We start from the raw sequence: 26,298 nt of genomic DNA, 5'->3' as shown, positions 1-26,298 counted from the left end.
TTCCATTAATAGGTACAAATAAAAAAAAAAAGGAAAGGAGTTACACCCAGCAATGCATTTGTCTCAGACTTGAGCGCTTCATGTCCAAAATCCCAGCGCCAGCACAGAAAGTTGATGAGATCTGTTACTGACAGGCCACATTCTTCTTCACGGCTCTAGAGATCACCCGGTCATAGGGCTTGCCAAATCTTGATGGAACAAGTCAAATCTCTGTGTTCACTGGCCACCTCTGCTGCAGGCCTGTCAACTGCATCTTCTAGAGCTGTGTTAAACCTCTGTGCAAGTCACCAAACTGAAAGAAGTTAAACCAGACTAGAGCAGCATCTCACGTGTCCTGCAGCTCCGTAGGAGGCTGACCCAGATACTCTCATTCCAGACATCACTTTCCCTACTCGTGTTGCTCCCCAGTGCTGCCTTCACTCAACCATAACCAGTGCACATCTGTACCCCTCCAGTGCCTCTGGATCCCCTGCCAGGCCCTGGAGGACCACAGATATTTGACAAGCTGAAAATTCACAGGAACTCATTTTGGAGCAAATTGAGAACTCTCAGGTTTTTGAAGCTAACAAAACTCAAATCACTAAATGCTGTTGAGCTTTCATGAAAAACAAAGGCACTTTGAGGGAAAACATACATTTACATTTGGCCAAGATTGGCCCCTCCCAATCTCTCCTGCATGTGTTAGGAATGCAGCTGTATCCTTAACATCCACACACAATCATCCATCACCTCCTACATCCAGATTTGTTTCTTCCACCCTCTCCAAGCCTGGACTGCAATATCAGGGCTTGATCAGTGTGGTTTTCTGAGAGGGGGATTGGAGGAGTAAAGAAGGGAAGCATGGATACAAGCATTTTGCCAAACGCCACACAGAAGCTCTATGCCAATCCCACAATGGATATTATTTTAATTCCAAAAATCAATAATCTTAACACAGGGCAGATTGACTAGAGTCAGTTTTCTGTCAAAAGTTTTGCTTTCACTAACAGGTTTATTCAGATCATTTTGAAGATCAAAACCACAGAATCCAACAGGTACAGGTATAATAAATCTCATTAAAACCAGAGCAGGTCAGCCCTCTGATAAACTTAAGCTGCAGATCCTTCTAATACGCTTGAAGAAAGCTTGGGTAACCAGCCAAACGAGGATTCCCTCAGCTCACAAATCCACATCTTCTGAGCCAAGTGGAAATACTGTATGAGCTAAGGAAAACAGAGTTTTGTGTGTGGGTTGTTTTTTTTTTTTTAATAATGTGAAGAGCAAGCAAAAATTCTCAAATTATGCAGCAAAAATAAGAGCGCTGGAGCTGAAAATAAAATCCAACTTGAAGGAAAAAAGGTGATATAAAAACATTGTATTAAACCAATGTTACTTCGATGTTGGATTCAAATCTAAAGAAATGCTTAGCCCACGCAGACATAAAAATTACAAAAAACCTTTCATAGTATAGGAACTGTATAAAGGACAGCTCTGCTGAAATAATTTACACAAATGCAGAGGGGGAAATGCAGAGGACTGAACAACAGTAGCAGCACATATACATGTATGTATGTGTATGTGTATGTGTATGTGTATAAATAAATGATAATCAGCATTACATGGTGTCAGGAAAATAACTAGGATGCCCAATGCTGGAAAGTGCTGCTTAAAACAAACCTAATATGAATTCTGACCTTGTGAGTCCCCAGTCCTGGGAGGGCTCTGCTTCCACTGGACACACACATCACAGGCAGGCAGTGGGACAAGGAGCTGGAGACTCAGTGACAGCACTTTTAATGCTCCAAAATTTTGGCCATTGTGGAGAAACCAAAAATTCTTGGCACAAATGCAGTCATTTCAACTTTGTTCATTTTACTGCAGTAATAAAGAATACTGCTTTACAGATGTCACAGTTGATATATGCAAAAAATGTGGATCAGAAAGATAGTTTCTAACTTTCTCAGTTAAAGCACACCTACCCACAAAGGATTAAAAAAATCTCTTCCCCCAAGATATTTTTTTACCAAAGCACTGAGTTTTCCTGATTTTTAACAAGGATAGTAAGAGAATGCTTCTAATGCAGAAAAACACTTCTGTGAAACTATGGAAGAGGCAGAAAATCCTGGATTGCATTTAACGAGGGAACAAGGTCACAAATTAAGCAGTCTGAGAATTTCTGATAGCTTAACCCTGAATGAGTTCCCCCCCCTTTTTTTTTTTATCCCAACCCCCTCCACTACTTAGCTCAAAATGCAAGACCAACAAGAACACATGATACAGCCTGCATTGGTACAGGCAAATACATGGCTGGAGTCACAGGAGCACATTCTTCAGAGCTCATAAACCATCACATGACAAACATCACAAGAAGTCAATTTACTAAACTCAATTTAAACTTGAAGAAGTTAATAATAATAATAAAACCCACAATGGGAATGTCTTTTATAAAAGAAGAAGCTGCACTTGAAAAGACAGCAACAAACAACAAAGCCAAGATCAGTTCTCATTTGAAACTTTTGATTTCTCGTGCTACACGTGCAAGCCAGTATTGCTTACAAGTCCCTGATAAATACTTGTAGTTACACAGCTTACAGCAAAAGCTGACCAGCAGCCAGTAAAGATCTTATCAATAAGCCTCTCACAAACACAGAAATATTGAATTTTATTGAAAGCACTTGAGATAAATCTTTTCTGATTCTACATGTCTGAAAGCCAGCAGCCTGTTCATTTGCCATAAAGCTTAAAGGTATGAGTGACTTCTTTTTCAACAGGAGAACATGCAAGGCACAATCCTCCTTAGCTGTCACAAAGTATTGACAGCTACTCAGAATACACACAAGCTCTGTTTCCAGCTGCAAGCAAATGGAAATAAAAGCAGAACTGCCTTTTAACAAGATGTCATTGTACAAACTGATGTTCATGCTTTACCTGTATTGATTTCTGTACCAGGACAAAGGAACTTGTTTTTTTTTTTATTTCAAGAACCATTTTCATTGGAAAAGTCTCAAAGCTATACAAACATTTAATCCTGACAATTTAATTAGGGATTGGTCCAATTCTAGTGCTCAACATCCAGGGATCCTGAAGGCTCTTAACTGCTTAAAAAGATTGCAGTGATCTGCAGGCCTACCATCAAACAGATCACTGTAGACTCATCCTTGGGATTAAGTCATCTCTATTTGTGAGCCCTTATGTGATGATCTGTTACAGAGCATAAGTACTGCATGAAAGCCTCTTCAAGGCCTTCACCACCATCTGTGAATTACATTATTAACAATGGTATGAACTTCCTAAGAGCATCTGGTTCTCTCCCCACCCCCTTCTCAGATCACTGGGAAGAGCTCTTCAGTATCAAAACAGGCACAGGCAAAGCTGTTTTCCTCTTTTCCATGCTTCCCCACCTCCTCCCACCCGTCATCAGAGAAGAGAGATGGGGCTCAGCTCTCCATTTCCATGCCCTGCATGTTTTCTGCAAAACTTTGCTGTTGTTAAATAAAGATCAACAAAAACAATTCCATGATGTGTGTACCACAGGCATTTTACTGGGAAAAGCAGTAAAATGTTTATTCCATCGTTTTGCAGAGGCAGCATCTGAAGTATGCTGAGCACTGTGCTGGGACACAACAGGGACTGCACAGTCCCATCCCAGGACTCACTTCCCACCAGCACAATTCCTGACTTTAACCAAAAGCAGGCAGCAGCCACTCAGCCAGCTTCAACAGTTACTGCTGCAGCAATAACTTTTTAGATGCAAAGAAGTATTTTGCGATCCCAATTCTTCTCCCACCAAGGATGTTTCAGAAGTTTATTCTGAAATCATGCCAGCTTCTTGTAAACAAGAAGGAGGAAGAAGCAGCATCGCCCAGGACATTGGAGCACTCTCCACTGAACTTTGCACAGAGTTCATATCAAACAGCCTCCTTGGTTGCTCTAAGGGATCATTTACTCTTGCAGGAACAGAGCCTTCCTATCTTGTTTTCTACTGCTTGTTCTTCAAACCCAGCTTCTCCTCTTCCTCTCTAAGTAGGGCTTCTTGTTGCCTCAACTCTCTGTGCTCAGCAGCAGCAGTTTTTCCATTCTGTTTTGCACAATACCATTCTTTAGTTGCACAACAGTTTGCAATTCAGGCATCATTACAGCCCTGTAACACACAGCATCTTCCTGTGCCTTAAGTTAGCAGCAGTGTTTCTTAAAAGAAAAGAGCAACATTATGGGCAGCTCCATAAAGACTTGTGTTCAGAGGGAAACAGAATCCAAAACTAACAATCCTGCAATGTGCAGTAACAGGCAGAAAATACTGGGTAGGAGGAGGAAGACAAAGCTGTTTCTGCACAAATGCACACAAACCCTTCTAACAAACTGTTTCTCTTATGCCTATGTTTCAAATAAATAAATAATCAGACACATGCTGATGTGCTTGAACAGTTGCATCTAGAATGTGCTACTACTGTAATTAAAGGCAAATAGATAATGTTTTCAAGCTTATAAAATAATAGGCAAGTATTTGGGGGCACATCAGTCCAGTGTTGCCTGAATCCACACTCTTTGTGTGGGCTGTAAGAGGAAGTCTGCAGTTACTGCTGACCTCAAGCTACAGGAGGGGAGGAAGCCTCCAGGGCCATTCTGCCAGGGTTTAATCTCATTATGGTCACTTCAGCTTTGGTGTCAGGCAGGTCAAGATGAAGATGGACCCCGACCCAAACTTCTGGGAAAACACATGGCTGTGTTTTTACACAACCATTTAAAAAAGTCAAGGGAGCCACAAGAAAATTAAGCAAGTTTTATGAGTGGCTTTAGACAAATGGCTTGACAACAGAATCTTGTATTATCCCCTGCAGCTTATTGGGAGGGATGCAGGGAGAAGGAAAGTCAAGAAACTGGAAAGTCTTAGAGCAAATTAGTGGCAATTAGAGATAGGCTCTGCCAAGCCCAGGTCCCAGCATACAGTGGGAGAACAGTGTCCTATCAACAGGATCTTTATAACATTGGTATCTGGAACAGTAGCAACTAAAATTGGAATTAACTCCCATCTTATAAACAGTACGTACAGGTGACCATGTAATCAAATTAATTAATATTTTGCTAAATCAGTGCATTGAATATTACCCGATGAACTCATTTTTGGAGGCAGTTCAATGCCTCACTTCTAGGACTGATGTCAGTGTCACATGCTTGGAGAGGATCAGTCTGCAGCTGGATATTTTAAAGCCTTCTATTAGGAGCATAGAAAAGTCAGCGGATTTGAACAGCATCAACCAATGAATTTTTGTTTTATCACAACAATTTAGTCAGCAGACCCCACTGTTAATATCTCTGTGAGAATATCAGGCCATTTCAGACACTTCAAGTCACTAGACGGAAACTGAAGAGTGCAGCAACTGAGTTGTTTCAACAGAGAAAGTTGTGTTTCAACAGAAAAGGAAATCAAAAGAAAGACAAGGAAACAGGAAACTCTGATTCTTTCTGGCTCCTGATAAAATAATTAACCTTTGAGAAACTAAATTCAGCAGCTGTAAAAATACATAACCAAACAAACAGTAGCAGAGCAAAGGGTGTTGAGCATCAGTAGCACAAACACTCCAGGCAGCAACATTCAACCCTGAGTTCAAATCCCATTCACTCACAGACCAACTGTGATGTCATCTTTTATTCTGACATAATGCAGGATGTCACCGAAGTTCAGTGGCAAGTGTTCATGCAGGATCTGTGAAGTCTCCGCACTTTGATGCTCGCTGCTTGCACTTTGTACCAACAAGCAGGAACAGATTTGCACTACACAAATAAGCCGTGTCTTTATTGTGCAACTGCATGCGACGTTTTTGGAGAAAAACAATGCTCAAATACAAGGAGTGCTGTGTGCATCAGGCTGCAGAGTGGGTGGCAGTGATGTTGTCAGAAAGCACGGCACTGCTTACCTCCACACCCATTGACTTCAGCAGAAGGCTACATACGAAAAGTCTCTGAAGATGAAGCTGAAGTGTTCCCTAACCCATGGCGCTGTCCATACACTATACTTAAGAAAGAGACAAAACAAAAACCACAGAAGTGAAGCAGCATGAAATTGCAGGGTTTGGGTTTTCAAAGTCGCTGTTTTTTAAAGTCCCTGTTCCATTTCAGAAATCTGACTGTAAACCCATCGGTTGTGAGCAAGCCCTTCCCCACACTCTTGAGCCTTCGCCCTGCCTGGAGTGTAGGATGAGAACCATGGTGTTTAATGCATGCTTAGAATGCTCCCAGAAGACCTTGGATGAAGATGTGTTAAAGCTTCACTGTCAACTCAGCTGTTGAATTGTTCAGTGAGACTGCCTAGGCTAGTCAGGGGCTGTACCAAACCCCAAGCCCTCACATGCAGCACAGGACACAGCCCATTTATAAGATCCCTGGAAGCTTCTCTCCATAAAGTTCAGAAACGCTGCATCGGTTTCATAGACAGATCAGTTCACCCTCACCCAGGCTACTAATTCAATTTCTAAGTTCTAAGAACAGGAGAGTCAAAGGTAGGAAGCCCTGAACCTCCATGAACATGAAGCCACATACACAGGACTGCAGAGCAAGGAGCATCTCAGGTCCTCCAGAGGAGCTGGCAGAGACCAGACATTTGACCTGTAGTGTAGTTCCTCCTTGCACTCTGAACTTATGGGTGGATAAATAGGTTTGGTGCACAGGCTGCAGATGGGGTCAGGGAAGGTTTCTATAACCACGACAAACTCACAGTATTCCTAGCTGTTAACTCCAGAGGCATGTGACTTTTTTCAGACTGTACCTTTTATCCCAGTCACAGAAAGACGAGACTAAAGGAAATAAGATCCTTATATGTCCAAGCTCTTATTTAGCTGCTTGTGGTTCAGCAAGGCATTCCCTCTCATTTTAAGATGAGGCTTATAAATTCAGTGTACTCCAAAGATTTTAAAGTGAGCAGAATGCATCCTTCATTCCAAACTAACCCATGAGCAGCCAGAATTCCTCTGTACAGAATTCAATTTTTTTTTTTCAGAGGTTTGAAGCTATTTGGCAGTTGTATGACGCTCAGACCAGCCTGCACATTTCTCTCTCTCTATTTTTTTTTTTTTTTTTTTTTTTTTTTTTTTTTTTTTTTTTTTTTTTTTTTTTTTTTTTTTTTTAGTTTTAGACTTAATGTAGCATGTACTCTCAGAAAGGTTTACAATGCAGTCTTTTATAGTTAACTTGCTCCAAGCTGGGCCACTGCCAGGTTGTTATCAATGACATTTCAAGGCAGATGAATGAAGTTCCTTATTACAGTGACAAGCAGAATTGTGATATGGCACATGCATACACTGAAAGAAGAGAGCTTGCTATTAGTTTGTCAGGTTAATAAATAAATAGTGATTTAATGAATAAAACCCTTTTATTAGGAAACAAATGAACAAAATTAATATTTATAAAGCTTTAGTGGTTTACAGCATCCCTTTAAATGAAGATTATTCATTTCAGTCACAGCCACCATAATGGATTAGAGATTCTTGAACACAGACTCTCTTCCTAATTCTCTTATCATAGCAGTGCAAGGCAAAAAGCAAAGCTCTGCCTTCTGAACCGTTCAGGCCAGGCTCAGTTTGAGATTGATAATACTGAAGGCCCATGACAGCAAATATTTCTGTTACATCTTCAGGACTGCAGCTAAAGACTGCACCTGTTGGAAGAACTGTTGGTTCCTTATCACAGCAGGAAATTCTCACGTTTTACACAGCGTGCTTCCACACCACACAGAGCACTGAACCTGTGCCAAGCCACCAAGAGCAACAAACTATCAGCACTCAGCCAGGAAATCACTCCCCATCTGCCCCCAGAAAAGTCTCCACTAAAATTCTTCTGCTGTCTCTCACCCTTCAGGGCTCTTCAGCATCTCCCACGGCTTATGCAGAGAATAAACCACCAAAGTGGTTTAAGGAGGGTGAGGTATGTCCAGGATGTCCCACTTCCCAGTGAGCAAATGAAATTTTGACATACACAGATCACTTCTCACCTCAAGCTGTCTGTGTCTTGTACTCCCTTTGGCTCAAGGCATTTTGTGCTCATCTGTCCTTAAATCAAACTTGCAAGTTTAAATTTTAAACAAACTGAATAATTATGGTTTGGAGTTTTGTGGGGCTGTTTGTAAGGGAGGGGGCTGTTTAGTTTAGGTTTGGTTGGGTTTTTTATTACTTTACTTTTAAAATGGGGCACTTCTCAAATTCAAGTGCTCAAGCTTGAAAATTTACTTTGGCTCATGCCATCTCATCAAACTTTTCTTTTCTCCTCAAGGCAAAGTCAAGTTTGATCTTTCTCAGTCATATGAGAAGCAGATAGAAACTGCCCCAAAATAACTGTCTCAGCCATGTACGGTCAACGTGAACAGATCTAAGTTAAACAGAGCTTCCTCCCCACCAGAGCAGTTTCTGGTTTATGTGTAAAGGAGAAAAATTCCACTTCAAGGACCAGAAGTGTGGGTTGCAGAAGCATGTGGCACAGTTGTTATCTCTGCAGCATGAAGCACAAGTTGAAACCAGGGATCTGTAAAGTGTATGTGAAAAATATTCATTTCACCCACTGAGACTGTGCAAACTCCACTCCAGTCATACTATAAACGTTAACTAGCAATACCTCCCTTGCCTTAAAGTATCCTACAACTACGCCCAACTTTTGGGAAGGGGGTTGAAAATATGCTCAACTCATATTGGTTTTCCCTGATAATATCTTATTTGAGGTTCAGCAGCAGAGCAGAAGCTGCACAGAAGGACAACTCCCTCCCAGCACCAAGGCAGCCATACAGCGAAGTGCTGAGGGATGCAGTGGCAGGCAAACACTAAAAGCAAGAGATAATATATTAATATTTGATTCCCATGTGCAACTGTCCTGACAAGTTTATGCAATATTAAGCTCAACCTACACTACAGGGGTAGCTGCTGTCTCAAGATTCATTTAGAGGTGGAATTCAGGCTTACACATTTTATTAACTGCTGCTGAACCAAAATACTACCAAGGAGGAAGAAACACCATAAAGAACAAAACGGTATAAATTGTCCTTTCTCACTTCACTTTTTGAAGCCACAAGCTTGCTCCCCCACATAAGCACAACTCAGCTGAAAAGAAAAACACAACAACAGCGCAAACTCCCAGTAAGGAAACTCACTAGATGTTACATAAGAAAAATATTTGGTCAGAGAGTGAATTAAATCGTTGTCAACCATTCTGCAATGTGAAAGGGCAAAGGGGAGGGCTGTCATTTCAGGGTTTGCACTTCACTCAGGAAGACAATACAGCACCTAGGTAGCTGTTTCCTACCACATCTTGAAGCACTGTATTTAAATGTAGTGGTTACAGCATCTCTGAGGAACATGCCCAGAGCTGTTTGTCTTTAAACTATTTAAAACTGTTGAGTAGGACTGCAGAAAGGAGAGCAAAAACAGAAAGACAACAACAGAAAAAAATAACAAGAAAAGAATCAATCCTTATTCCACAAACACCTTTATCTCATCACCTAGCACTTCCTCTTGTACCTATGTTCAGCTCGTGTCTGTAGGTCAGAGAGCTGAGTCACTTCCCTGCCTGCCCCACAGCAACTCATGAGCTAAATTTCAGTGTGACACCCTGTTTCCTATTGAAGATGCTCCAGAACTCACAACTACTGCAAGGGAACAGCAGGCTCCAAAGGATACCTGCTACGGTACAAGAAGCTCACAGACATCAGCTGACTCTCTGCAGTCCATTCAGGAGCTTCAGACTTGTGGGAAACTCCATTTTTAGATGGACAGAGTGAAAGGGTTGGTCCTGCACCACTGAGAAGAGTTAGACTACCTCTAACTACCAGCCAGCTCTCCTTTGGAAAGCAAAGCATTTTACACATGCAAGGCACATGCCCTATCCCTCCCTCTCATCATCCTGTAAAAAAGGTAGAGATGAAAAGCATGACATGTTTTGTTTCAGGGTTTTTTTCTGAAGAATCATAATGTACACATTTCTCAGATGTCACTGATGAAGCTAAACCAAGCCAGTTGAACAAGTCTTAAAAGTTCTTGCTACAATTTTAAATATAATAGTTCTGTACATCAAAACAGAAGGAACATGGCAGCAGCCAGTGAGAATAGGACAGCCACAGTTCCCTGGGACAGGACTGGCTTTCCACAATAAAATTCACTTTTTGGATATTTAGTTCAGTTACAAGTTGCAGTTCAACTTCTGAGACAACACCTCTGGAGTTTACTTCTCCAAGATCTCCTATGCTTCTCCACTGGCAGAGCAGTGGAGAGCTCAAGCATCAAAGCCACCTCCTGAGTTCTGGTATGAGCTCAGTACAGGGACAGTATGATCTGCGATAAAACACTTCTTTCAAAACAAGTCAGATGAATGTCTTTGATTACTTCAATACAAGAAGTTTACACTTTAGCCTTAAGCTACCCAGTAATTTCACCCTGAAATAGCCCCCACCAATGCAGTAACTTCATTATTTCCATGAAGCCTCAGTTTAGGAGTCCCCTGGGAGGAGGTGGAGGAGCGGTGCACCCAAAAGCAGCGAGGAGCCACAACGCCGAGTGCCAGGGGCGTTCCATTTACCGGGGCCATAAGGAGTTCACGTCACAGGGCATTTGCCAGAAGTTTCACGATCGCTGGCATGCACAGCAAGGGTGCGTCTCACCATGGAAGCAACAAGCTGTTAAACTGTGTGACTCATCTCACAGCAACGTTTGCTGCCTTCCGAGAGGAGAGCAGCCTGCAATGAGCAACGCTGATAAGATGCATATTCAGAGGAATTCTATTTGGGCAAAAAGCTATTGACACATTCAAACCCCTATATACAGAAGCCTGCCCAAATGCTGACTAAAACACATCAAAACACACACTGCGATATTGCAGTATTGTGATAAGACATTTTGCAGATGGTTGGGTTGACAGTAATTTAATCAATTTAAAATTTTTAATCATTTATATGCCCAATTCAGAAATGCAAAAATGGCTTTTAGCCCTCATAATTTTTTATCCCTTTAAACAGAGTGCTCCACAGGAACAGCTTCCAGCTAAAAGGTAAAGAAACAATGTGTGCCTTGCTTAAATCACTGACTACTTCCAATGGGTATCACCTCTTTCTTCTCCTGCTTCCAAGATTCCCCGTTTATGCAAAAAATATGAGCTTCATTTTCACTGCCTAATAATCAAATTAAAAGGACGCTCAGGCAAATCAATGGCACAGAGTGGAAAGATCTTTAATTCAGAGGCTGAACTAAACAAGTGGAACACCTGGAGCAGGAACTGACCAGCCAAGTGCTCTTGAGTGGCAGGGCCAGCTCATGTGAAGGCAGCAGTGGTCACAGACCAGCAGCTCCATTTGTATTTTTCGCTAATGGCATCAGCAAGAGTCAGACGTGAAGACTGCAAAGAGCCCCCTCTCTTCAGCTGGGAGGATGTGGTTTGTTGTGACTGAAGAATGAAACCTTTAGCTGCAGGCTGTGATCAGGGAGCAGCTACACTGAGCTAAGCTGCCCATAGGCTATTTTCCCTTTTTTTTTTTTTTTTTTTTTTTTTTTTTTTTTTTATTTCCCAAGACAGAAGAGTTACAGCTTTAATCTTTCAGGATTTTTTCCAGTAACTGGAAATCCTCAGGCGCTACTCCTGCATAAAGGCAGCTCCCTTACACTAAAATATTTCCAGTAGACTGCTTTGTGGATGGCAGTCTCCGCTCAAAATAGCATTTTCCACTTAAATAAACACGTCACTGGCTCCCAGAATGACTGTGGATGCTACTGTACCCTGCCCTTTTCAACTTATTTTCATTTCTTAAATAGCAAGGATCAATAATGGTCAGATAATGACTCATTACAGCATTAAGAGCTATTTACATTTTCAAATTACAAGCTCCTTTTCAAAACATAAGAATTTATGTACCACTGGAACTCAAGAAGTGAAAACTGAAATCAAGCTATCATTGAGATATGCTACAAAAGGAGTTAGATCTTTTAAAAAAATATAAAGATTTTTTCCTGCACTCTGCAAGTTTTAAGAATGTTTTTCTGTGATTCTCAGTGAGGCTCCAATTCTCCTTCTCAGCTGCAAATACTGTTCTCACCTCTAAGGGGACATTGCATTTCATGAAGATCCTAGAGGAAACCTGGAAAGTGCATATACAACAGGCAGCATATATTCCAGAGAAGGGCAGGTCTTCTGTCAGTGTTTAACCATCAAACTGCTTTAGGAACAGGAGAGTCTCACCACACATGAATGCATTTACACACACAAAAATTATCTGTGCTCCAACTGCCTGGTCTTGTCCAGCTGGAGAGAAATCATCTTTTAACAACATAGCATCACAGCCAGCAAAAGGTGGAGGCCTCCTGGTTCCCTCACAGGGCTTTCAGCAGAAGGAGAAGTTTGAAAGACAGGAAGTTACAAATCACCTCACTGAAACAGTTTTATCTCCCAAATGTTGACAGCTGGCACCAGAGGAAACAGGTACCTGTAGGGCACTACAAGGTTTGCCTAAAGCAGGAATCAGCTCATTCTTCTGGGCCACTGCCTCTGAAAACTTCAGTTTTCAGAGCGAGCTCTGACTATACCTGAAAGACATCAGCTGCAGAAAACCAAGAAACAATAGATGATATGTACTGATCAGAGCATCTTTAGATATAAGGCATTCTTAACTTTACTGAATATTTCATAAGAAGCTTCTGATGGCCCAGCTACATTGTAGTTCCCTCCAAAAATCAACTCTCCATAATCTTATCCATGCAGCAGCAATCAAGATTTTAATTTACTTTTTAAAAATAAGGAAAATAGAAAAGTAAGTTCTACATGAGATAGACTGGATTTATCAATGATTAAGTAAACTCACAATTACCACATTGTTTAACAGCAATTACAGGACCAGGGATAGAGAAATGTTATATTTAGCTTCCCCATAAGGAAGTGGGGAATATATTTCCTGTACATTGTACCAGCAAGGAGCTTCCAAGCACAACATGACAGACACTCCCAAACACATTTCCAGGACTCTGCTTCCTGCTCAAGCTGTTCTCCTACGATTAGAGAAGGCAAGTCCAATGGTTTAATTTGCTTTACCATATTTTTTTTCCCCAAACTGTGCATTTTAGAACAATTTATATCCAGTGTATATTCTCTTTTTGGGTCAGTTGGTCCCTTCCAAAAAAAGCATATTGTCTCCCTCAGGGTAGGGAAGACAAGTGAACTGTGAGAGCAGACAGGGCCAGATTGCCTGCCCAGTTTCTTCACTTCTCAGGAAAGAGATATAATAAACAAAAGGAAAATAGCACTTTCCAGAAATTACAGATACAATATTTTGGTAACCGTGCTTCAAAAATACTTTAGAAGGCAAAGTTTCAACAGATTATTTCCAATACAGGTAATTATCTGCCAAGAACTGTGTTGAACAATATATCAGCATTAGCACCAAGGACCTCATGGCATCTTTGTATTTTACTGTAGCATGATCTTGTCTGCCACCACTTTCTGCTAACATGGCACATCAGAAGACAACTGCTCTGCTGTAAGGATTGAAGATTGCAGTCTTATTTCTCAAGAGTGACTGCATAACCAAAGGCCAAAACAAACAGCAAAAGTCTGGACAGACAATTAAAGGAATTTTACAAGTCATCAAGCAACCAGAGGGCTGTAAATATATAATCAACACTTTGCATGAACTACCCTGAAATGAATGCTCATGAGATGCTCTGTGGCAATGAGAACAAGATAAAAAGCTATAAATAAAAGCCATCCAATTTCAGAGCGACTCAGATCAGCTATTCCCCTGAATCCGTAAGAGCCAATTATAACAGTTTATAGGGCACACTTAATGCAAAAAATCCAGTTTGAGGACATCAATTTCACCCTTTCTCCTTGCCTGAGAAGTTTATCTCTGAAGCAAAAAGATACCAAGCAATTTAAAAAGAGAATTCATTTCTGTCCTCAAAATTCTTAGTGACCTGGAAACAGAATTAGACATAGCCATATGCTTGAACAGACATGCTTCTCTCTTGCCCACAAGTTGAAGCAGCTAAGTTCCAGCAGTTACCAGATAATCTTTGCTCAGAAACAGCAAGGACAGACCCTTATACTACTGATAAAAATATTGAGCAAGATGATCTTTCATTTAAAGAAGTAACCTGGAGACAGTCAAAGGAAGCTACCATCAGTTTAGAAAAGACTGGTCAAAACAATCTGATTCAAAACTGAAAGAATCAAGTCCTTCTGCTGCAGTTGACAGGGACCCATTAGAATGGCAGGCGTGGCAGGCTTAGGAGCAAAGCCTTCCTAAGGACTAAAAATGTGTCAAACCCCCAGCAGCTGAGGAAGAAAAATCATCTGAAATGATACTCAAGGTTTCATTAAGAAACAAGAAGTTTGTGGCAACGGAGTAACACACATAAGCTCTAACAGAAGGAGGGAGAAACAACCCACCCCAGATATCTATCTAAGAGGCTAAAAGGGCAGCCAAATTCTGAAGTGTGGTTAGGAAGTTGCAACAGGAAATGCAGAAGTGTTCAAACAATAGCAGTTAAGAACATGATGAAAATCAAGTTCACTTTATACTGCAAGAGAAGTCTGAGAAAGCAGAAGTAATTACAAGGTCCAAAACCAGGCCAGGAATATGCCACACACTTGTTTCTGGTACAGAATACACCTCCATATCATGCCATGGGAAAAAGAGTATACAGACACATAAACCCAATGCTGCACCCTCTGGATTTATCAGGCTCCACATGGAGTTGTTTTTGTATTTAACAACTAAGTAGTATCCAAATATCAGTACAGTTTCAATTTAATTTAATTGGTTGGGAAACAGACTGGCTGTTGCAGATGGAAAAGCTTTAGAGAATACAACTAATTGTTCATATATATATAAAATATTTAACAAAGGGAGGGTCTATGCATCCAAGTGGGATAAAGAAGGAAGATGCATCCAAGTGGGAGAAAGAAGGATAATGCCAAGAGAGACCTGTCTATTCTCACTAGATGCATTCAATGCTATAAATATATGGGAAAAGGAATAGTGGAAAGAGTAGAGAAGTCAGAGGGGGAAGAAATCTCTAAAGTAATGCAGCACATTAATATTTATAGCAGGTAAGTATAAGCGAAATTAATCTGTGTTGCTAAGTAAACATACCTTAGGAGAGAGATGGGAATGAAAGACAGAAAAAAAAAAAAAAAAAGAGGTAAGTGTTCTGACAGCTAAAATGCCACTTGGGCAGGCAGGACCTGTCAAGTAGCTGATCTAGTTTCAGAAGAGGTTACCTAACACAACAAGAAATATTTTCAGAGTAGCTGGCTTTTTCATTCCCCCCTACTGAGGATGGAAGCAACTGGGATTTCAACTATTCTCTTCCTCCAAACATTTGCAAACCCGGCATAACAGCAGTGTGATAATGCATGAGGTTTTCTAAGGATAAATGCTAAGTTAGAACTAAGCATACAGAACTGAAAGCAAAGCTATTTTCATTCTCATCCTTGACTACATGAGAAACAGCACACAGGGGGTAGGCAGCAGCTTAAGGGGTTAACATGCAGGGGTTTATAATAGAGAAGTACAAATAACAAACAAAACAACAGCCTGCCCCGAGTTTAAAGAGCATGGAAAGGCAGAAGCCTTCAGAGGCACCTGCCCAACCCCGGGCAGCGATGGGAACATCTGTCCTGCTGCACATCTCACTCAGGGATTTGGAATCTGGCCGTTCTCCTGGGCTTGACACAGCCTACTGAAGATTACATGCACTGTTCTAAAAAAAGGGGGAGAAAACCACCTTAGCTGCCCGCAAAGGCAGAGCTGGGCACCGGGGATACCCAGAGGCTGCTGTCAGATGAGATCAGCTGAGCACGGCCGGAGACCCAACCACGTCAGGTCGCTTCCACACACGTTTCCCGCCTCTCCCACCGCATACAATGAACACAGAATAAACCGGGCGGATTTATGGAGACAGCCCCGCGCCGCCCCATCCTTCACAGAGGGGCTGGGTATGACCGGGACCCTGCGATACCATGAGGGCCGGGAGGGAGCAGCCCTGCCCCAGCCCGGGCCTGCTGAGGGGCACCGGGACCCCCGCCCGTCCCCCCGGCTGTCAGCAGGCCACAGCCCAGGGGTGTGCGAGCCCCGTTCCCGGGCACCGCGGGCCCGCATCGCCCCCGGCCCGGGCACCGGCGGTACCGGCGGTACCGGGGCTGAGGCGGAGGGGGCGTGGCGCATGCGCAGCGCCACGCGCCGGACCCCAACGGCCGCCGAGCCCCGAGCTGCCCTCAGCGCCCGCCGGGACTCACCGAGGCGCAAGGGCTGGAGGTGGCGCTGGGGGTAGGCGAGCGCTGCACCGTGACCAGAGCCATCGAGGCGCGGCGGGGCCCCCCCGTCCGGCCGTCCGGCGGGGGCCTCACTCCATGGCGGGGACAGGGGAGGGGAGCGGAGCGGAGGTGGCGGCGGCGGCCGCAGGGGGCGGCAGCGGCAGCAGCTCCGCGCGCGCCCGCGGCCTCTCGCCGACTGAGGCGCGGCGGGGCCGGGCCGGCCGGGCACAATGAGGCGCCAGCGCGCACGCGCCGGCTGTCAGCGCGCGCGCGGCGCCGCCCCCTGGCGGCCGCCCTGCGTTAACCCCCGCGGCGCCGGCGGCTCCTCAGGGGTCCCGGCACCCCCGGTCCCGGTCACTGCGATGGGCTGGAGGGACCGACATCCTTCTCCCGGTCCATGAGGGGGCTGCGATGGGCTGGAGGGACCGACATCCTTCTCCCGGTCCCTCAGGGGGCTGCGATGAGCAGTGGGGCCCTGGCATTCCCACTCCGTCTCTGAGGGACTTGGGGTGCCCTGGCATTCTCCCCCCGGCTGCTGAAGAGTCCCTCAGCCTCTTAGGTGGTTTTTATTAATGTATGTCAGCAAGGCACCCTCAGTGTGCCTCCTGGCAGGTGATAATTTGTGGAATCCCATCCCACTGGAAGCCGTGATAGTGGATATGGCAATCCCTAGGGAAAGTTGGCATTAATGGTCACACAACGTGGCTTTTCCTTGGATTAGGCAGCAATAGTAACTCCATAATCAAAGCAGCATGTAACACCTCTTCGTACATCAATTCATATGCCCAAACACCAAAAACCAAGTCTAATGATTACATCTTATGCATTCAAACATCCCCAGATGCAGAACTATTTGGGGGTCTGAAACAAAGGGTCAAGTGCTATTAAACTTCATTTGCTTTGTAGTTTCAGCCTGGTGTCACCGAATTCATGGGAAGGAGGTAATTTGGATCAAGAGTCTACAAAATTCATGAGAAGGAGGTGACTGGCATGAAGAATTGTCTTGGGTATCGAATGACAACACTACATATGATAACCAGAAACTGTTCTAAGCATTAAACTCTTTGTCAGGAGTGTGTATCAACCCATAGATTCCATTTAAGCACATGGCTGATGCTGTTTCGTTCAGTTCCTCAGCTGACAGCACTTTTTCCCTGTAAATTTAAGAACTGGAGAAGCCATGGTCTCCCTTTAGGTTATTCCCCATTTAAAATAATGATCAGGGAGGCTGCTGTAAGTGGGCTTGGCTGCAATGGAGAAGTCAGGCTTGCTAATGGAGCATTTTGCCTCCTGGTGGACGGGTGAGGATGGAGAACAGGCTCCCTAAACTGAGTTTACAGAGTGGGCTGCACAGCAAGCAAATAATAAGCAAATAATAGGGCTGCTTTCAGGCCCATAGCTCATGCTCAGATATGTCTGCAGTGATAGAGAGGATTGACAGAAGATTAAAGTTCCCAGGGTGTTGTAGCAGTTCCCTCACCTGAGACTGGTGTTTCATTCTGGATTTTGATCAAGCCATGCAGGGATTACTATCAAGAAATGATTATTTAAACCAGGTTCCAAAGTAGACTTTTGTGTAATTTTCGTACACCCTGTAGGTCTTCCAGGTATTTGAACAGCAAACACTTTTCAAAAACATTTACCACAGGTAAACAATGGATTTGCTATCTACAGTTCACTAAAAGTCCAACATATCAGTTATTAGCTACAACCACAAATTGTGATAGTTCTCCAGCCTCTGGAAAGGTGTAATTTGCATGTGCAGTGTTTTCTTAGCAGCAGAATTTAAATGTGGAGAAGGAAGCTATAAGGCAGATGTATTGGGATTGAAAAGAGCAATTAGAGGGCAGGCTGTGGTCACAGCATCAGGGTTGGTACAAAAAACAGACTGGAAGCCTGTGGCCTTATTCTTTCCTGTGCTGGCAGCACTGTGGTCAGCACCTGCTGCTTCAGCCCAGAGTAGCATTTAAAAGAAGTGGAGCTGTACATGAGCTGGTTTTGTACACATTTCCAAAACTGACTATTTAATACACTGCAAACATTTCCCTGGCTAACACAACTTATTATTACTACATGTTAGGGCTTTTATTGCATAATCTTGGCATCAGCTGCAAAAGACAACAGAGTGCTCCCAAAATGTATCTTACACAGAAAAACAAAAAAGAAGATAGAAGAGGCAATTCCAGCAAAACATCTGTGATGACATATTCAGCCCATTATTTTGTCAACAGTGCAAGTATTTGGTGGCATAATAAAAGGATACACTTTGCTTAGCAAAAACATTAAGGGATAGCAGCCAAGTTAGATAGGGTACAATTAAAGGTTTGCTTAACCCACGGGATTCCACTTCCAGAAAAATAAAAATAGAGCTGTTTTGATCCATCCTTCTAAGTTCTAGTTGTATATTCGTATTTGGGGGTTGAAAAAAAATCGCCTTTTTAAAATTTATGTTTCATTCTCAGAAAGTTTTGTAAGTTAATCATAATAGCAACAGAATTCTGAATTGCAAAGGGGAAAAACCAAGCCCACCTGGGAGAAGAGATAACAGGAATTAATCATGTGCAAACTGCTTTGAGGAAAAAGTGCACAATCCAGTTTAAAGCCTCATTTTAAATTACTCCTGTGCACTAATTTTCTGCTTCATTTTGTTAACATAATTGATGCTAGACTTCAACACATCTTGGAAATGCACTGAAGTGAGCGTATTTCCTTCTGACACATTTCTCCAAATAAATAGCAGAGAACTGATAATTTATTACAGTGTATTTTTCACATGAAAGTTGACCACCTCTATTTCAATGTTTCTTACAGGCTATCCCATGAAATGGAGACTAATAGAGGGCAGGGCACCTTGCAGCTGCTCCAATGAAAAATACCATAGATAAAGTCACAGTTCAGTTTTCCTGCAGGTAGGCAATCCAAAGGTTTTGCCATTTCCAGTATAAAATACAAAGAAAGAAACAGCATTGGATAAACCTCATTTCCTGGCAGAAATTGCCATAAGTTTCTCAGTTGGAAGTTGTGCCTAACCCAAGGGAATTGCTGAACAGGCACCTGATTTACATTTGTGTAAATGAGTGCAGAATGCCTGTCGTAGATTGTTTGTCTTTTGCCTCCTCCTTTCCCTGTCATATTATTCTTCAAAGAATATAGGAGAGATTATGAAAGGGGATTCATCAAATTCCTTTAGATTCAGGTTTAAAAGCAGTCTGACAAAATGGCACTATGCACTCCCCGCTCATTAGTGCCTGTGTGCCTTTCCTGCAAGGCTGCTTCAAAGCAACACAAGAAAGAAAGCCTGAAAATGTTTAAATTAGAGTTTGTAATTAATTTCTTTTTATGTCTTGAGATCCTCACATCTGGTTAGCACAGTCCTCCCTTCAGCTGGTAATGGACTTTAGACAGTTCTGGACTTTGTGAGCCTTGAATCTGAGGGTAACCTGTCACTGGCACCTGCGGATTCTCTCTCAATTTGTGCCCTTAATGTTCTCTGTTGCTATTCATAATCCTTTTTTGATTTTATTTTATTTTCAGTCATGTGATGCCATGTTCTAAGTTCAGTACAGAAGAGCCTGTTGGGCTGTGCCAAAGCCAAAAGAACCTACAGCAATTCTGGTCGTGGAAAGACATAGCAACCTTTGGGATTATTGCTTAGCAACTGCAAACACACAGAGGAGTAAAACTCACAGCCCAGCTCCACAGCAGGTCTGAGAAATCCCTAACTCATATCAAGATTTTTAATGGTTGAGAACAGATGGGCATATATTAAATTCCTGTTGATTTGCAAAGCCACTTTGAATGCAGGAGGAATAAGATCTATTTTGATACCTGCTCCAAAGGTAAGAAAAACAGTTCTTCAAAGCTTTAGAAAGCAAAGGAGAAAATGTTTTTAAATTCTAATTGTATTGAAAAGATCATGTATGAAAAGGGTATTGAGCTTTTTGTGATGACATAAATATGCTCTCTGAAACACATCAAGGAAAGGCAAAATTATTTCTGAGCAATAGAATGTCAAAGAGATTGGACTTTCTTTTTGAAAGGACTTTTGTAACTCAAACATCTCAAAAATATTTACCTAAACAAACTTTAGTCTTTCCTGGCTTTTTCCCCCCCATCAAAATCCTTGAACAGAATAACAATGAAACCATAAGAATATTGTTTATGAGCAGATTTGGGTTTTATACAGAAAACACAGAGATAATCTTTTTGTACCTGCAGGGATTCCAGCAAGAATATTTTTCTCACAGAAAAGGAGACAGGGAAGTGGCATCCTACTAAATAATGGAAAGCTTATCTTGCCTTCAGCTTGAACAAAGGCTTACAGGAAACTTTATATCACACTTCAAATTTCCTGGGTGTTTCTAGAGCTTGCCTCTGTGCTCCATGCTTGCTGTTATTTGGGCTCCATTTGGGAATACCATAGGCCCTGAGAGCTCTCAAGATTATTTTAAAATCATTGAATCATTAAGTTTGGAAAAGACCTCCGAGATAATTGAATCCAACATTTGACCAAACACCACATTGTCATTGTGACCAGGACACTGAGTGTCACATTCAGTCATTTCTTGAACATTTCCCTTCCAATGCCTGACCACCCTTTCAGTGGAGAAATTCTTCCTTATGGGCAAAATTCTCAACTAATGAAAATCGGCACTCAAGGTTATGAGCCCTTTTGTGTCTCTGTAATCCTCCACAAATCCCAAGTTTCATGTCCTGATTGTAGCATTCCTTTGTTGTTTATTTTTTCTGTTTGTTCATCCATACCCTCTTAGTCTTCTTCATCTGTACTGCATTAAAGCACTGGGCACAGTTCTCCATGCTCTAATTCCATTCCTGGAGTTACGTGGATGCCATGGAATTGAGACAGAACAGTCACACTGGTTGTTTCATGTTTTGTTTTGGTCAGAGACATGGAGATCCTTATAAACATTTACTAATCCTCAAAACCATCCTAACAAAAGGTTGAAAGCAGTGTAGAAAACATATTCATCATCTTTCAGAATCGGCCACCTCATAAAGCAGAGTGCAGTTGTCACTTTAACATTACACAGAAACTGCAGAGGGTTTCATAAAGAATGTTTAAGAAATAACATAGGTATTTGAAACTACAAGAACAGTTTATTTTGGCACAACAAAACCAGCTGATTTGGAATGTGACCAGAACATTTGGTTAGCACCCTGCTTTGAACCAAGGAGTCTGGTTTTACAGCTTATGGAAAATAACTCACCTAAGGAAGGAACAATTCCACGGGGTGGACAGGTTTCCTTTTCTACCATTCTAAATCCAGACTCTTTTGGTGACAAAATCAGCTACCAACCTAAAACCCTCTCAGTGGGTCAGGTAGGCAACTTGAGCCAGAAATCCATCCCATTCCCAGCACAAATGAACATTTGGAAAAAATTTACTAGAGGATGCCAACAAGCCCATTGAGAAAACAAACCTAGAAATTTAATGCTGTGAAGTATCCCACCCATCCAGGCAGTATTTGTACTCCAACAGTGTTAATGAACCAGAAGGTCAACATATTCATAATTAAATTTGTGTGCCAGGAGGGCTGTAGATCACATTTATGCCTTTCCTGGAAGGCTGGACAGCTTCAGAACAGCTACAAATGCTTAAACAGAAAGAGCAATACATATCAAAAGCAGGGCTATTGCTATGGATACTGAAAGGCCTCAGTGAAAAGCACTTTTAAATAAAAACTTGAAAAGGTTCGTGTGGCAACAAGTTCAGAGTGGAGTTTCATCTCTGATTTGGAACAGTGTTAGATTATTTTTTAATATCACACTTCCCTTGCTGTTTAACACTGAGCTGGGGGATTTGCAGTGTGCTGCTGATTTTTCATGCTTTTAATCAAGTAGTAGCCAGTCTTCTGCTCCATTCTGTGTGTGTGTAAATCCCATTCCAGATGCAGACAGTTATGCATTGAGACATATAGAAACATTTTTCAAATTGTGCCTTGTGAGCAGCTCAGTTTCTTCCTGATATTTCACAGAATGAACATTTTGAGCACTGAAGTTCTTGAAATTGTAAAGATATTATTCTTTTACAGAGTTATCTGTAACATAAAGTGCTTGTGAACAACTTAATCATAGAATCCATGGTATAGGTTTCTCCTTTCTGTAGAAGCTCTGCTGACCCACACACCTGTGTCCTCATTACCTTAACAAAATGTCCAGAGCAAAAAAAAGTTGCCACAGTTGAAGTTAAGTAGTCTGTGGTACAAGCTTCCTCACTGTTCTTCACAGCCTCAGAAAGCAGAGGAAGTATGTAGAGAAATCTTGCTCCTGGGTATCTGGAATTTTCCACTACTTGCTTCCTTTGTCTCATATCCACTTGATTTCCTGAAGGCAGGGAATGGACCTAAACAGAAATAATGTTCTGGGGGTAAGATTCCACTGGTTAGAAGTGGGGAACAAGTTCCAAGCACTGTTCACTGCTTGGTTTCTGAGTCTCTAAGTGACCTGGAATTAATCATTCCCCTTTTGTGTCTCAGTTTCTTCTGCCTTAAGAAAGGAACACACTAATTTAGTTGCTCTGTCTCCAAGGGCTGTTGTGATACATAATTAATCTTTATAAATCATTTACTGATCTTTGAAGTAAAGGGTCTGTATTTATTTAAGAGTACAAAGCAGCAGTAACAAAATAAAAAAGGAACATAGAAAAAATATTAGTTAATGCCTAACAATAGACTCTATTCCTGTGTCACCTGTTAGGGCACTGCTGCATCTTTGGGCATTATATAACAGCTGTTTTTTTTCTATGTCACAGTGATTGAGGTATGGCTGCACAGCCAGAAGAATCAGATCCTGAACCTGGGCATAAGGACAGGACTGCAACAGAGGTGGAAAGCAATCAGGGGGGTGATGAACTGCCATGTCCTAGTAATTACACTTCGTGGAAGGAGTGTTTTCATGAACAGGTGCAACAAAGGTGTCTGAGTCTGCAAGAGACAAAGATGAGGTTGGTTCAAGCACAAAAGGCAGAAGAAGCAAAGGTGAGGAGGAGAGAACCTGGGGACTGGCTGGCCAGAGAGTGGTACAATGAGGAGAAGGAGACACTTGATACTCGCATCAATTTGCTCGACAGCTTCCTCCCTACATTAATCCCAGGAGTAGAAAATTTGTTAATGGAAGTGGAAAGAAACCATGTGCTTGTATCAGACCAAGAACCAACCAGATTTAACCCCATTAATTATCTTGGAGAATACCTGATGAGGCATAACCCTCAGTATAAAGTTCCTACAAAACCAGGCCCATACCTGAGAGAAATGAAGGCAGTCTCGGAGGAGCTCAAATCTTTGAGGCAAGGTGCAACATCACGGAGGTGAGAGCACTGACAGTGTGGCTGGTCACAAGGCCAGAGCTGGTGTCTTGGTCTCTGCTTTACAAAAGGAATGGTGTCCCTGCAGCCTGGCTGGCAGAATCTTAAGCAAAACACGCCTTGTGCAGTGCAGTGCCAGGGATGGTATTTGTGTCATAAAAACTTGAGAAGCAGGACAAATGCCAGAACGTGGCACACAAAATTAAACACTAGTTATTCCTGTTTAAGGCAATATTCTGCCCTTCACAAGGATATAATTCCTCCTTAGACTCTATCTTAATTACACATGAGCAATGCAAACTGCTTCCAAACTGGTCTTGCTTAGTGACAGCAGCTCTTTGGGACAGGTGGTAGTATCAAAGGTCTGGAGACTCTTCAGATCATTTCTTCTCTTGTCTTCCAAACTTTTTAAAAACATAACCTTTTTTCTTCCTTCAAGATGATTTCTCTTGACCAAGCCAACAACATTTTCCTGGCATATTGTAGAAACTCCTTCCCCTGGGATTTTTATTTAGGCTTTCCTTTTATATTCTATTTTTCCTTTTAAAGTGGAAACTGTTTTGTATTTTGTTCTGTTGGTTATTTCTAGCCTGTTTGCTTTATGATAGTACTTAATGAATATTGGGACACAGTTCTATGGCACTTTACAAATGCTAAGGTTAGAAAGTTGAGAGCATTAGATGAACAATAATGCTTTATTTTCATTGCTCTGTTCAGGAAAATATAGATGTGAACTTTTCAGTTCATAGATGATCCAGAGGTGGTTGTGATTAATGTCAAAATTACTCATTCACTACTAGATCACTTTATTCTGTATCTGTGTTTGTAGAATAATGACTTCTCTTTCAATGACTCTCTATTTGCATAAATAGTGCATACACCTTGAAAATTAGTTTCAGTGTCAAGAATTAGGGAAGTAAAATGTTGAGATGTCTTATGCATAAACCCTAAATGAAGACAATTAAAGTTCCCAGTATTGTACTGCTTAAAAGGATATGTTAAGTCTCGCTGAGTTTCTGTCTCCACATTTCCATTAAACACACTGCTGCAGTTTGTAGGAACATGCCTGAAGTGAATACAACAAAGCAGTGTGAGAAGTGAATTTCATAGAGTCACTGGTAAAAGAATTTCAGTTTTATATTCTATTTTTAAAATGTTGGTCTACTGAAACAAATGAGCTGGGGAATGTCTTTCAGTGAGTTTTCACTCAAACACAGGCCATTCTGAGGGGGATGTTTAAGATGTCAGCCTTGCCACACCTTTGCTTTGGGAACAGTTTTGTTATTCTTGTTGCTTTATAGAGGGACACCTGGATACTGGACCATATCTCAGTTTTATTTTGAAAAAGAAATTGAACTAAAATGCATTAAATTTTCGGGGGTTTTGGATTGGGCTTTGGTTTGGTTCTGTTCTATGTTTTATGTTCTTTTCCCCTCCTAAAATACTCTTGACTTTCATTGTGAATCAGAGCTTGTTGTTGATTTTCCTGTTGAATGCAAAGTGTTGGCTACCCACGACCTGTTATCTTGACCTTGGCTGTTAAGGCCATTTTTACATTTGGAGACAGGTTCTCAAATTGTAGCTCTCAGAGTTGAGTCAAAGGAAGTGACTGTCAAGACTTACAGAAAGAAATATCTCCATAGACAGTATTGCCAGGGGGGTTCTGTAATCATGGCTGTAGCAGGTTTTGCATATCCACTGGTAGTAGTATCATGGGATTTGCATTCACAGCAGCTCAGGATTTACATATTTGTGATGGCTGTATTGTGGGATTTGCATGGGATTCTTACATCACAGCAATATGGGATTTTAACAACACCACAGAGCAGTGAGACGCCTCATGTGAGTCACTGGATTTCAAACAGGTCAGAATTGTTACAAGAGCAATGCCAGTGAGGAATGAAATTCTGGCCCAAATTAAGGTTCTGGGAGCCTTTGCATTACTTCAGGCAAGGCAGGATTCACCACAGGGTGCCATTTAACACTCACCTATCCTCAGTGAGCTCTCTTGGACTTCCTCCAGTTTCTCTTTAACTGCCACCTGACTGAGAGTCAAGGCAGGAAGAAGAACAGATGGGAGAAATTCCTTATGCACATGTAGTGATACCTGAAACAGAGCCTTTGTCCAGGGATGGGAGTCCTTCAGGCTGAGTCACCCATCCCTGTGTGGGAGGCAGGCAGCTCTCTTCCTGAGGAAACATGTTTGGTTCTGCAGGGAGAAGTCACCTTGCTGCCATCTCATCTTTTCTGGAAGGATCTGATCCAGAACGAGCTCACTTTGCAGCGTGTGCCTTATCCCTGTTTCAGCATTATTGTCTGAGGCAGAGGATGCAGCTGCCCAATTTTAGAACCCTAGAAATTAACACAAAACTGCAGCCCAGTGCAGGTGCAGCACAGAATGTAACTTGTGCTGGACACTGCCCAAATTAATCACCAGAGCACCTTAGCAGCTCTGAGCACAGCCCAGGCTCTGCTACCTCTACAAATGGTCTGGTTTTGTCTTTCTGCTGCAGCACACATTTGAGAAAAATCTGTTTGTCCACTTAGGTTGGTACCTGCTGCATTCCTGCTCTTCTCTTCTCTGGCTTTGGGAAGGAGTCAGAAGATGGGAAAATATTTTACCCTTCTCCTGCTATCAAAGTGCCCGAGGCTGAGCTGCCTCATTAGCACTTGTGCAATGCCCACCATCAATTAAGGAATGAAATGATTCATTAAGAAACCTC

General features: G+C 42.1%; 2 protein-coding genes across 8 annotated transcripts in view; one reads left to right on the top strand and one right to left on the bottom strand.

Moving 5' to 3' along the window:
* The window catches only part of SSH2 (slingshot protein phosphatase 2), a 90,587-nt gene extending 74,126 nt beyond the window's left edge, over positions 1-16,461 (bottom strand). The window contains exon 1 of the mRNA XM_056506849.1: positions 16,234-16,461. Within this exon, the coding sequence (XP_056362824.1) occupies positions 16,234-16,296 (63 nt within the window). The 5' untranslated portion in view covers positions 16,297-16,461. The remainder of the gene's footprint in view (positions 1-16,233) is intronic.
* The window catches only part of EFCAB5 (EF-hand calcium binding domain 5), a 38,810-nt gene continuing 26,432 nt past the window's right edge, over positions 13,921-26,298 (top strand). Inside the window, exons 1-5 of one of the 7 annotated variants that reach the window (XM_056506857.1) lie at positions 13,921-16,264; positions 17,158-17,192; positions 19,063-19,160; positions 19,786-19,956; positions 23,024-23,578. In XM_056506857.1, coding sequence (XP_056362832.1) covers positions 23,034-23,578 — 545 coding nt within the window. In that variant the 5' untranslated portion in view covers positions 13,921-16,264; positions 17,158-17,192; positions 19,063-19,160; positions 19,786-19,956; positions 23,024-23,033. Of the gene's footprint in view, positions 16,265-17,157; positions 17,259-19,062; positions 19,161-19,785; positions 20,091-23,023; positions 23,579-26,298 lie in introns of all 7 variants that reach the window. The other 6 variants (XM_056506856.1, XM_056506855.1, XM_056506853.1 and 3 more) reach the window with 6 other exon arrangements.

This window comes from Oenanthe melanoleuca, chromosome 19 (assembly GCF_029582105.1).
Source record: "Oenanthe melanoleuca isolate GR-GAL-2019-014 chromosome 19, OMel1.0, whole genome shotgun sequence".
In the NCBI taxonomy this organism is placed as follows: domain Eukaryota; kingdom Metazoa; phylum Chordata; class Aves; order Passeriformes; family Muscicapidae; genus Oenanthe; species Oenanthe melanoleuca.
This window is presented reverse-complemented; position numbering and strand designations above follow the sequence as displayed.